At 55.4% G+C, this 13,193-nt stretch overlaps 2 protein-coding genes across 2 annotated transcripts in view; both read right to left on the bottom strand.

The window, feature by feature from the left end:
* The window catches only part of TIMP2 (TIMP metallopeptidase inhibitor 2), a 55,330-nt gene that overhangs the window by 22,534 nt on the left and 19,603 nt on the right, over positions 1-13,193 (bottom strand). The gene's annotated exons all lie outside the window — the stretch shown is intronic.
* CEP295NL (CEP295 N-terminal like) lies at positions 4,244-10,307 on the bottom strand. The gene has a single exon (XM_018063673.1). It carries the CDS (start codon positions 8,121-8,123, stop codon positions 6,462-6,464), a length of 1,662 nt encoding a protein of 553 aa, XP_017919162.1. The 5' UTR covers positions 8,124-10,307; the 3' UTR covers positions 4,244-6,461.

Raw genomic sequence — 13,193 nt, 5'->3', positions numbered from 1 at the left:
CAGACCGTTTCAGAACAGTACGGATAGAAACAATTTTGTTCCAGACAGGACCTTGTTCAGTTGCTAAGTCACGTCTGACTCTTTGCAACCCCGTGAACTGCAGCACGCCAGGCTTCCCTGTCCTTCACGACCTCCCTGAGTTTGCTCAGACTCATGTCCATTGAGTCGCGATGCCATTCAACCATCTCATCCTCTGTTGCCCCCTCTTCCTTCTGCCCTCAATCCTTCCCAGCATCAGGGTCTTTTCCAATGAGCCAGCTCTTAGCATCAGGTGGTCAAGGTACTGGAGCTTCAGCTTCAGCATCAGTCTTTCCTAGCCCCCAGTTATTTCAGGCTGGGCTCCAGCCCCCCACTCTCCAGCTGTGCTCTGCTCCGCTGGGGTACTTCGGAGGGGCCTGGAGGATTCCACACTTTTGTCTACACTCACTGGAGAATGGGCACCTCGAGTATAGACATCTACACCCTCAAATAACAGAGCTACCAAAGTCTTTGCTTAATCCCTGCAGCGATATCCCGGGGCTGCCACTTGGGCTGAGGGTCTCCTGTCCCTTTTGGGTGAACACAGTGACACTGTAGGCTGGTCGACCTGGCTGAGGCCCCTTAACCTTTGATCGATGAATGTGTTCCAAGTCTCAGGGGGGTGTGAACAGGGGCACCTCCATCCCAGCTGCCACTAACCTTTGAGGCTAGAGTCAGGAGAGCGAGGGGCACCCTCTTCCTCCATCTACTACCTCAGACACACAGTCGGCTGCTCTGCCCTCTGAAAGCTGTAATGGAATGATTATATTTTTTCAGAGCCGTGGTCTGGTATTACTGAAAGAGTTCTAACTGCTTGCACGTAACTAAATCATCTCAGGGGGCCATGGGGTGTGTGGTAAAGACACTGTGAGCCTTGGCAATGGGGCTGCATCTGCTTGTTTGGTGGGGGCAGGGGAGACAAACTTCACTGGCTGGAGTGGTGGTGGTGGGGTAGATGGTGACTTAAGAGACAGGGTCATGCTCACATGGATGCAGACCACTCCGATGCCCCGTGTTTCGGGACCACACCCCTCTCTACAAAACAGCACGTGGAAATGGGGTGTGGCTTCGGGTCCTGGGAGATGTCACAGGAATGCATGACGTCAGCGCTGGCCTGGGGCCTGGAAGGCCCTGGGAGCATCCAGCCCCACCTCCCCTCCAGCCTCACTGTGCACTCAGCCCTCACCTTCCCAGCTGTCCCTCGGTGGACCCAGCCCTGGGAGCTCTCCCTGGGCACTCAGCTCTGCCTTCCCTGGCCTCAAGGCCAGGCCCCTTTCAGTCGGGCTGGAGGAGACCTCCAAGTTCGCTGCTTTCAGGGAAATGAAGTAATCAGAAACAGCCCTGAGATGCTGCAGGCAACTGAGGGTTTCGTCTGTCCCCACAGCAGCTGTGAGAGACCGGACCCTCCCCCCACCACCAGGTCCCCCAAAGCTTCCCAGACCTCCCCAACCCCAGGAGCCAACAGATGTCCAGGGCAGAGCAGGGCTGGGCTCTCCAGGGTGAGGTCAACACTTGGCCAGCACAACTCAGGCCAAGGTCAAAAACGCCTGGAATGATAACTGCTCAGCGCAGATGTGTTTATTCGGGAATCAAGGGTGGGGCAGGGAGGGCGCAGACAACAGGAAATAGCACAGCCCCAGCCCGGGGCTGCTGCTCGAGAGCCTGCTGCCTGAGGATCCGCCAGGCCCGCCCTTGTTGCTCAAGATTCTAGCACACGCACGTGAGCGGCTGTCCACTGGATGCCCCGTCTCCATGGAGACCAGCTCGCCTATCTCCATTTTCTGTCCGTTGCTTCGGCTCCCCTGGGGAGCAGGAGAGAAGCAACTCTAGGAGAGCCTTGCCATGCAGACACACGCCGCAGGCCTCACCGCCCCACTTCAAGCTGCCCTCCTGACCACCCCCACCCGCCCCGCCCAGGACCCGGATAGGACCGCAACTCAAGCCCCACCACCCTCCCTCCCTTCTCCCTGTCGGCCCAGCGGGATCTCACGCCAGAGGCCTTGATCACGGTCTCCAAAGCCTTGGGCTCAGGGCCCTTCCCATTCACGTGCTGCTGAATCACTTGAAAAAAATGCATCCCGCTCCTGGGAGGATTTGCTGAGAACAGTGCGGCTTTGTGGAGGGAACTGCTGCTCTGCACTTTCTCCGCCAAGACCCTGAGGAGGAGCCAAGCTCAGCCCTGCAAACCCAAGCCTGGAGCCTGCAGCGGGGGCAGGAGCAGGACTGGGCGGGGCAGGGGGCAGCAGGAGGCTGGGAGAGACTCTGGGAGGACACCCGGCCACCCCGCCTTGCCTTCATCCCTCCCTGCCCACAGGCTGAGGAAGGGATGGGATGGACAGCAGAGGAGCGAGGGGCAGCAGACAAAGGTCCCATCCTCACTGGTGGGCTGGGACCTTGGGCAGGCCTCATTTCAGGGTGTGCACACACAGAGTGCCGGGCCAGTGGCTCAGGCCCCATCCGCGTGGACAGTGCTGCAGCGGTGGCCCTGGCGTGGGATGCTGAAGCACGTGGTCTGTGGGCTGACCCCGACGCACGGCACTGCTCAGGAGCCAGGGACAGGGATGGGAAGGCGGGAATCCCAGGACCACACCCCCAGCTGTCAGTGTGCAGGGATCCTGGGCGAGCGGGCTGGGAGGTCACGCGCCCACTCCTCAGCTAGTCCTTGTGAGCTTAGCTCACTTGTCCCTCGGAGTGGGTGGTGTGTGGGGTGCAATCCACCCCCCAAACCTCATCTCCAGGTGGGGATGACGGTGGGCTACACTCTGCCATCGACTCTCCATCCTGTTACAGAGCAAATAGGGTGGAGGCAAGAACTGGCTGCATCTTATGGCCGCCTTCTGCTCACTGGAAGAGGCGCCCCCTGCCCCATGCCCCAACTTTAAAAACCTATTTTCCCATCATTTTACATTTCTGAGCTTCTGGATGTTCTTGTGCACGCTGCGACCCGGCCCCTGGCTGGATGGGAGAGGGGACAGGCATGAGGACCCCCAGGGCAGCACCTACAGAATGCGGGGACACACCCAAAACCAAGGGTGCCCCCCTGGCCCCACCAGGGCAGGACCTGTCCCACCATCTCGGCTGAACTGCTGTCCCTTGTCCCGCTTCCTGTCCGTCACTGCTGGCCCACACGTGCCCGTGGACAGTGGACCTTGTGACAGGTACCACCGGCGCTGCCTGCCCCGTGCGGATCGCTTGGGCAAACGGGCGGCTGTGGGGGGCACGGAGGCCTTCCCCAGGGGCCACCATCTGGCTGCAAGGACGTGACCTGACGACCCAGAGTGAAACAGGAAGAGGGAAGCTGCCCCAAGTGTGTGGGGGGGAAGCACACAACCAGAGGAACGTCCTAGAAGATGCAGTTCCAGAGAGGAAGAGCCCATGGCGAAGGAGGGAGGGCCCCCTGGGAGGAGCCACCGTGTCGGGGTCCTCACTTCCCTCTGGCAGGACTGGGTGGAAACCTTCCTGGGGGCGTTGCCCCAGGGTCCTTGGCACCTGCATCCAGTCGCATCAAAGTGACCAACAAGGAGAGAAGGCGGTGTCTTCTCGGACACCACAGGGGGCCCCTGGGATACCATCGAGATCAAAGTGACCGGCGACGCCTCTGTTGGGAACCACTGGAGGGTCACCTGTTTGGGGGGAGGTGGTCCTGGAGGGCTGTTCCATTGCTCGCATTGCCGGTCCAGGCAAGAGGGTGCTCCAGACCACCCTGCTTCGGTCTTCGGCAGGTCAGGTGGAGAAGGGCAAGGTGTCTCATACAGCTGCCGGGGGACAATGTGGGAGGGACCATCCAGGCAGAGATGAGTCACCCTCCACCATGTCTCGATGCCCTTCCCCGACACCTACTTTTAGCTCAAGTGTGGCCAAGAGGGGACAATTCCTCATCTAGAACACACGGGGCGCAAACACGACCTTTGAAAGTGGAAACAAAAATAACACACTCAAAGGCAGGCTTGCCCCTTCATTAGACTGTGGCTTCCAGGCCGAGTCAGGAGAACATCATTACTCAGTATTTGGGTCCCATCGTGGCCACAGCTTTAAACCTGGTGACCCCAGGGCGCCCCCTCCACCCTCAGACCGAGGCAATCCCATGGCGACAGATGGAGTTCTGGCTGAGCACCTGCTGAAGGCCTGTATCCCTCCCCGCGGGGAATCCTCATTTGGCCCGGGAGTGACAAAGCTCTCCCAGCCCCAGGACTTTTGTTTTTATTCACATTGGACTCAGACCACACTGAGCTGCTCCCATGACTTTCCAGAAGCAGATGAGAGAAATGGGGCTGGGATCCAACACTTTCTCTACCTCAAATGGAAAAGCCACAAGACAGCAGAGACCCACATGATGGAGACGTGAGATGGTGGAAGGATCCTCACTCAAAACTATTGATTTTAAAACAAAACCATAAAAAACCCACAAAACACCAAACACCTTGTAGGATGCCATTACTGCTCCACACAGATGGGCACGTCCAGGGGTTGGGGGCTGGATGCTCAGAGACGCGCATCGGGTCACTCACCCTGCCTCTCTGAGTACCCTTCCATTGCCAGCTGAGTCGTTGTGCTCACCTGTCACCTGTATCCTCCACTAGAATGCAAGATTTCCATGCGCCTGTTGTTCACTGTTCACCTCCAGGTTTGTGAGGCAGTGTCTGCCAGTCAATATTTGCACAGGAAAAAGGGTGCAAGGTCAGGCCAACATTTTCCAGAGGCAAAAAAGAGGTGAAAATGGGAAGAAAAACAGGAAGGAGACCTTTCCCACACCTCCGTCCCAGCTGGGGTGGCCACACATTCCCAAAGCACTTTCTGATGTCAGGCCTTTTGAACCCAGTGCATTAGGGATGTTACTCTCATTTCGGGAACTGGCCCAAAACAAGCAGTGACGGGAAGTCTCAGAGGGTCCCGTGATAATGTGACACAGCAGCAAAATTGACACCTGCCTGTGAGATGGACGAACTCACTACGCTGGGTCCACAAAAGCTTCCAAAAGACCACATGTGCCATGACATCCTTTTTATAGGGGTCGAGCATAAGCTGGACAACAACAGGGTGTGTTCTGGTGGGTGAAGTGGGGACAACTCCCAAGTTCTGCAGATACACAATACAGCTAAGGAGCAACAGCGCACAGAAGAGGGAAGAGGCACACAGATACAGCTGGTTTTCGGCAAATATTTCAGATCTCAGATTTGAATGGTGGGCTCACAGGTGATGATTACACCGTCTACATATGGGCAGGCTGGGGTCCCAACAGACCCTGCCTTTACTTCCTGTTGGTCACTACAGCTGGGCTATGGTGCCAAACATACGTAAGATTAAAAAGGCCATTGATGGCCCAGTGATGCCCACACACCATGACTAAAGAGGGGCTTCTACTCAGGACAGCTGAGGTTCCTGGAAGGGAGGGAGGGAGGCCCATCTTCTTGATATGCTAGGCCCAGGGGTCAGCTAACACTGGCTTGAGGGCCAAAGCCTGCCTACTCGTTATTTTTGCAAATCAAGTCTTATTGGAACTCGGTCACACCCATTCATTTAGTCTACGGCTGCCTTCCAGGCACTGAGTAGTTGCCCAGAGACCATATGGCCAGTGAAGCTTAGAATGTTTACTCTCAGCTCCTTGCAGAAAAGGTTTGTCCACTCCATTCCAATCCCTAAGAATGCAGCTGGAAGATAAAACCCCATCCAGCGGAGGGTCTCCGCGGCTGCTGAGGCTTCTGGGTCAGGGGTAAAGCTGGGAAAAAGGCAAGTGATGAGACACCCTACTCCCCGCCCCCACCAGCCCCAAAGGAGTCTGTAGGGCTGGGTCACTGAGAAGCATTTCCCCTTCCTTGTCTTCTCTTTCCTCTTTCTTCCTCTTGCTCCCACCCCCTTCTCTCCCTCCCTCCCACTTTCTAATATTAAATTTACAACAATGTTACCAAGTGATGTCCTATGAAATGAGGTTGCTTTGAAAAGACTGAAAGATTTTCGTTAAACCTCTCCGTGAACATCTCAGCCACTGGCTAAGCAACCCATGATGTATCTTTTGAAACTGCGCCCGTCTGACCTTGGATGCCCCCTCAAAGTCCAGTGTTTATTTGACTAAAACATCTGAAGCACTTAAATGTACCTGGCGCTTCCATCTGCGCTCGCGGTACATGAAAACAGCCTCAGCTCCAGGACACACCCCTGGGCTAACGCTGGCCAGACCCACATACTGCGCCCTACACGGGTTCGTATTTTCATGCTAAGGATTCTTTCCGAATAGGACTTAGTTTTTAAAGGCAAGATTGGGAGTAAGTAGGATTTCTGCAGAGGAACTCGCGCCAAAAGCACGGGAGGATGACTGATGGCCCATTTCAAAGAGGCTACGGGTTTCTGAGCAGATGACGCAAATACAATCGCACAGACTTGGGTACCAGTTCCGGCAGAACGCCCAGTTATCAGTGATGTATTTACCATGGGTGGGACTCTCACTTCTAACATATTTTCTGAAACTCCAGCAAGCGTTTCCTGGCTTCTTTAAGAAACTGCTTGTGCAACACGTCCTGCTCTAGAATCTGCTGTTGAATGTCACGGATCATCTGACTGTGCCTGTCATCGTCGACGACGGCAGCCGAGGGAGAAGTGGGGCTGCGGTCATACCCGCCTTCTTTCTCCGGGTCTGGAGGGGAGTCAGGCTTCGGATGAACCAGACGAGCTTGGCTGTGTCCCCTCCTCCCGTCTTTCAGCTCCGTCTGGAGGTCAGCCTCCAGGCTTACCTTGTGGTGTTCGATTGGCTCAAGCAAGTCCAGCTGCTTCAGTCTTCTTTGCTCCACCTGCGCTGATGCCATCAAGCCAACCCTGTCTACCTGGTCTTGTGGGTGAAGCTGAAGGGAGCCCTGCACCAGCGCATCCAGCTGGGGCTGCTCCCATCCGGATCCGGGGCTGCACGAGAGCCGGTCCTTTTCGTTCAGAGAGGTTCCTGCCTTGGGAAACCAAAGTGTACTGTCGCTCTTAACCACGCCCTTGGCCATCCTCTGGTATTTCTGGCTCTCGAGCTTGCTTAGAAACTTTTGCAAGCTGGTTCTGGACGGCGTCAGGTGGGCTTCCATCCGCACTGGATTCATGGGCTCCCCGGTGGGCACCACAGGAATCTCTGCATCTCCTTCCACCTTCTCTCTCTGGCTCTCCCTTCTCCATGCTTGCGTCGCCTCCTTGGAGTCCTGACCTGCACCAGGGCTCTGATCCACCGCGGGCTTGAGATTCAGCTGCAAGTTCAGGTGTTTTTTCAGCTTCCTGTTGGTATCAAACAACTCTTCGAAGGCAAATTCCAGCTCTCTCTGCCACTTGCTCTTGTTCCCGAGCTTCGCGGGCGGCGAGGCCCCCCTTCTGTGGGTCGGGCCGACTGGACACAGCTGTTCCAGGTGGTCGGCTTTGCCTTCGGGGCTCTGATCCAGACAGTTGTTTTTCGGGCCTTGACGACGAGCTGGCCGCTTCCCCAGCTGCCTCCTGCCCTCCCGGGCTGCGTCACTCTCCTGTCCCTCCAGGCGCTTGATCCCCTCTGTGGCAGCCAAGAGCTTCTCCACGTCTGTCCCGTGACGGCAGCCCCCGCCCGTCTTCATGGAAGGCGCTCGTTTTCCTCTACTCCTCTCCGGGGGGCTCAGGGAAGGGGGACACGGGCCCGTGGCTCTGGAGGCCCCCTGCCTCTCTCGGTCCACTGCTCTCCTCCGGGACGTGGCGCACCAGGGTTGTCGTCGGGCCAGCTCCTCCCTGCGTCCCTTCTCTTCCTGCGCGGCCACTCTGTGCTTCCCCCTGGCCCTGGGCAACCTGGCTGCTCCTCGCTGGGCTGAGCCCTTTGAGTCAGGTTCGTGGTCCTCGGCCCGTTCGCCCCCCGAGCCCAACAGATGCGCTAAGTACAGCCGCCCCAGGCCTCGAATTTGCTGGTCCAGGGCCTCCGGCCACTCTGCCTTCAGCTCCTCAACCAAGCGCTGGAGCAGCTGGGTCTTCTGCTGCTGGGGGTCCTTCTGTCTTCTCTGCGGGGCCAGGGCTCCCTTCTCTCGGACCTGGAGCAGTCTGTCCAAAAGGTTCTGCCTCGAGAGCAAGGCTTCCTTGTCGGGACTGGGGCTCCGTCGAACAGCTCTCTCCGAGCTTCTTCGCATGTCAGGGACCTCTACAGACACAGCTTTGGAGAGAAGGTGGTAGGAACCGGGAGAGCGGAGGTTCAAGGGCACCGGGGGCCAAGAGGCCACAGGTGCCACGGCTGTTCTGGGTCAAGCCCACCAGGCAGGAAGATGCACAGTGCTGCCCCAAGCGTTCCAAGGAAAGCGAGGCCCTGGAGACAAGGCACAGGGGAGGACTCTGAGTGTGGCGGGCTCGGGGGGGCCAGGGGAGGTGACCCGTCCCTTCAGACTGCCCTCCTGGCCCCCACCTGCAAGGGCCCATTCTCAGCTCCCGATTTCTGCCTCACATGCCTCCACACAAGACCTGCAGGGCAGCTGTTCTCAGCGGAGGGTGGTTTTGCTTCAGAGGGGCACGTGTGGCCATTTCTGGAGACAGTTTCGGTTGTCACAACTGGAGGAGGGGGGCAGTGCTACAGGCATCTAGTGGGTGGACGCAGGGCTGCTATGAAACAGCCCGGGATGCAGAGGATGGACGGCCCTGCGACTAGCAGGGACCTGGCCCCCAACGTCCACAGTGCTGAGGTTACGACCCCACCTTAGGAGACGAGTTAGGGCTCAGGTGGGGGGGGGGTGGTGTGCAAATGCCTGGCCCTCTGGAGGGAGCTACTTATAAATGAAAGGAGGAAGGAGTTTAGGGGGAAGAATCTGGCGAGAAAGGTGTGTGCATGTGTGCGCGTGGGTAGGGGGAGGTAGGCAGGTGACTGCGGATCGAATGTTTGTACTAAAATTCAGTGCAAACAGAGGTTAAGCTGGTGCTATCTCTTTTCTCACATCTCTCTGGCATCAGGCAGGGACATGTGCTCCACCAGACCTTCCTAAAGAAGGACCTGCATTTATACCAGAAAAAAAGAGTATGGAGCTATGGCCACTCACAGCTGGTGTCCAAAACTGCTGTTATTTGTGGGCTACATAAGCCGCCTCCTGGACACTGCAATTTGAACGGAGCCCACTTCACCTGTGTGGGATTCCCTTCCCTTCTTTCATCTTGGGGTGTGTGGGGTGGAGTCAGGCTGAGCAAATTTTAGCTCAAAGTAATGGTGGTCCCCAGAAATCCCACTGCATCAATTGGAACAACTAATGTGAATTGTGCGGACTGCCCTCCACTCATCTTTTTTCCAGTATCCCTGGAGGTAAGGAGTTATCAAGGGTCCAAGGGTGAACCTGTGCACCCCTGGTTCACAGGTGGGGAAAGTGAGGCAGGGCAACTAAGAAACTTGACCCAGATCACACAGCTGGGAAGTGGCAGCTGCCGCTCAGGTAGACATCTCGTCTTTGACCAATGGTCACATAGCCACCAGCTTTTGGTAACTGTGATCATGCAGTTAGACATGTGGAAACCTGGTTAATACCATATTCTACCAGTCTGCCAACCCCCATGATGAGCAAGAGGAGAGAAAAAGAGAAAGCTAGGGCGTTAGACACAATGGTTGAGATTTTCAACCAAAGTGACACGGGTATCCACATACAAAAAAAGATTAATTTAGACCCTATCTTACCATATACAAAACTGTATATCATAGACAAAAATTAATGCAAATGGATCATAGACCTTAACGTAAAGTCTAAAGCTACACTTAGAAGAAAGCAGAAGTGCAAGTTCATGACCTCAGATTGGGCACACATTCTTAGATACAACTCCAAGAGCACAAACAATACAAGAAATTGATAAGTCTGGCATCATCAGTATTAAAACCCTCTGCACTTCAAAAGACATTGTTAATAGGTATAAACACAAGACACGAACTGGAAGGAAATACCTGCAAATCACACACCCAACAGAAGACCTGAATCAGTTGGTATAAACTACTCGTACAACCCAGTAAGAAGACAACAAACAATCCATTTAAAAATGGGCAAAAGGCTGAAATATACACATCATCAAAGAAGATTTATGTATGGCTGATAAAGCCCATAACAAGATGTTCAACATCAACCCTCATCAGGGAAATGCAAAATGAAGACACCACTTCACACCCACCGGGATGGCTACAATGAAAAAGATAGGCAATGACAAATGTTGGTGAGGGCATGGGGACATCGGAACCCTCACAAGCTTCTGGTTCCTGGTGGGCATGCAAAATGCTGCAGCTGTTCTGAAAAACAGTTTGGCAGTTTTATACAAAGGTGTATGTATGGGACTTCCCTGGTGGTCCAGTGGTTAAGAATCTGCCTGCCAATGCAGGCAACACTGGTTTGATCCCTGGTCCAGGAAGATTCCACATGCCTCGGGGTAACTAAGCCCGTGTGCCACAGCTGAGAAGCCACTGCCGTCAGAAGTCTGAGCACCGCAACTGGAGGGTAGCCCCTGCTCGCTGCAACCAGAGAAAGCCCATGCCAAGCAACGAAGACCCAGTGCAGCCATAAAAGGTGAAAGCAGATCCACCTAAGCACACGCCCAGGGAAAAGGAAGTCATGTCCCTACACCAAGAGAGAGAAGCGCAGAAACCGAGTAACTGCCCCAGCTCACAGGGACGAGCTGGGCTTGAATCTGGGTCCCAAACATCAGAGACTGAGCTTTTCCTGCCCCTAGGAATGGCCACAGGCTTCCCTGGTGGCTCAGAGGGCAAAGAATCCGCCTGCAGTGAGGGAGCCCTGGGATCGATCCCTGGGTTGGGAAGATCCCCTGGAGGAGGGCATGGTAACCCACTCCAGTATTCTTGCCTGGAGAATCTCCATGGACAGAGAGAGGAGCCTGTCGGGCTGCAGTCCACGGGGCTGCAAAGAGTCAGATGTGACTGAGCCACTGAGCACAGCAGAGGAATGCCCATAGGGGTGTCCAAACAGACGAGGAGAGAGAAAGAGCTGTGAAGGTCTCTTTGTCTGTCTTGGAAAACAGCTGGAGAGAATAGCGTAAACTGCACTGTTAACGGGTGACAATGAGCATAACCTGGACGAGCGTCTCCCACTCTGGAGGGCCCCCACCCACTCGATCTCCCTGTTACAGCCCAAGCCAGGTCGGCTGGGGCAGGCACCCCAGTGCAGTCCAGTTGGTTTTCCTAGAGACATGCAAATGGATGAAAACCTATAACATCTGGATGGTGACCTTGGGGAAAAAGCCCAGAAATTAGTCAGCTCCCTCGTCGAGGAACTGAAAACCCTGGAGCAACTGGCAGATGCACCTGGGCCCTCTGCCCACGTCCCCAGCTCCCCAGGGCCCTCACCTCCAAGCCCTGCCCTGCTCACTGACCAGACCAGAATGCTCTGGGCATCCAGTTCTCCCTGGGGTCTTCTGCTCCTGCTCCCTCAGAGGGGGCTGGGCTGGGCTGTGACGGCCACTTTCAACCCCTCAGGAAGCCGCAGCCCCATCCTTACAGAAGGCCCGCTCAGCACGGCCGCTGGGAGGGACACTGGGCCCATTCTCCTCTCACCCTCTGCTGTCCCCAGTGCGCAGAGCCAGCCCTCAGTGGTCACCTGGGCAGCGGCTCAGATGACTCTTCAGCCAAGGCAGAGCCCCTCCCAGGCCACCGGGAAGCACCCAGGCCCACAGCAGCCCTCCTGCCTTCTGACCCCTCAAGGGAGCTTCCAGGGCAACCCCACTCCAACGAGGAGGAACAGTGACCACGAAGGAGGCGGTGAGGCTCTGATGCCAGGCGGGCTGGATCGAAGGGTCTCACCTGAGCCTCCTAACCAGGCTTTTGTCACCTCCCCCATCTCCACCCCACCTGGCACCTCCACGCCACCCCTGCCCTCCTCCCTGGCGCTGTGGTTACAGCCATGTTCTGACTCAGCCAGCTGTGTCCCTTCAGCATCCGCAACTGGCCCCCTGGTCTGCAGAGCAAGTCTCCAAGCAGAACGAGAGGTCACCTGCATCACGGTCGCCTGAGCTACTGGCTAAAATGCAGATTCTGGGGCCCTGCCTCAGACTGATGATCCCACGCCAGCCTCAGTGGGAAGGGGGCCCAGGAATGTGCTCGGTTAACCATCTCACCAGAGTCAGTTGGTCGATCCCTGATCTGCAGGCTTGAGAACATTCCAGCAGTTCATAATCTTGCCCCCTTCTCCCCAGCAGGGCATAGCTGGCCAGGCTCCGAGCCATCCCAAATGTCCCTCACGAAGGTCCAGCGCCTTCACTGTATTCAATCCCATCCTTCTTCCTCAAACAGAACCCCTCCTCATCCCACCCACCCACCTTTCCCAGACCTGGTCTGGTTCCTCCTCCCTGACAAGGTGGCCCCTGATTTCCACAGCTACGAGAAAAATGCTCCGGCTCTTCTCCCAAGGCCCACAGACTCAACGCCCAGGTGACATAGTTTAGCACATTTTCTTTGAAACATTTAAAAATAGAAATAAAAGGGCCCCCAGTTAGTGGCATGGCCAGCGAGAACCTTTCCATGTAATTAAAGCTCTTTCACACGTGAAGTTAAACATTTCTCTGTCTCCTGAGTGTACACAAAAGAGATATAACTTGACCTTTTTAGAACTCTGGATTACCTTTAGGACTACAATATAGAAAATCCCTCAAGGGCTTTTAAGATACATAGGACCCCTCAAAAAACATTTCTGAATATTCTGAATATTCATTAGAAGGACTGTTACTGAAGCTGAAGCTCCAATACTTTGGTCACCTGATGCAAAGAACTGACTCACTGGAAAAGACCCAGATGCTGGGAAAGATTGAAAGTGAAAGGAGAAGGAGGCAACAAAGGATGAGATGGTTAGATAACATCACTGACTCAATGGACATAAATTTGAGCAAACTCGGGGAGATAGGGGAGGACAGAGGAGCCTGGCAGGCTGCAGTCCCTGGGGTTGGACACTACTTGGCAACTGAGCAACGGGAAAACCATACATATATGATGCAATTCCTCTGAACTAAATGGCCCCAGAATATAGTTTAAGTCAACTTTTCACAGCTTCCTCCACAGTTCTAACTTTCTGGGGGGTCCGACGGCATCCTATCCCCCTTTTCTCATACGGCTTCTAAACTGCTCTGGACTGACTGGGACTCACACAAAGAAGTGTCTTAAAACTGTGTCTAAAACCAGAAGAGTGAATGGAGTCTGGGGCTCTGATGGGCTTTCTGTGAGTCAAGTGCACGAGCGTCTGAGT

The sequence above is a fragment of the Capra hircus genome, chromosome 19 (genome assembly GCF_001704415.2).
Source record: "Capra hircus breed San Clemente chromosome 19, ASM170441v1, whole genome shotgun sequence".
Classification (NCBI taxonomy): domain Eukaryota; kingdom Metazoa; phylum Chordata; class Mammalia; order Artiodactyla; family Bovidae; genus Capra; species Capra hircus.
The sequence above is the reverse complement of the archived record's forward strand: the minus strand, read 5'-3'. Positions and strand labels throughout refer to the sequence as shown.

Bases quoted from the DNA above. Each gene is read 5' to 3' on its own strand.
- CEP295NL (XM_018063673.1), bottom strand. From the start codon at position 8,123: ATGCGAAGAAGCTCGGAGAGAGCTGTTCGACGGAGCCCCAGTCCCGAC.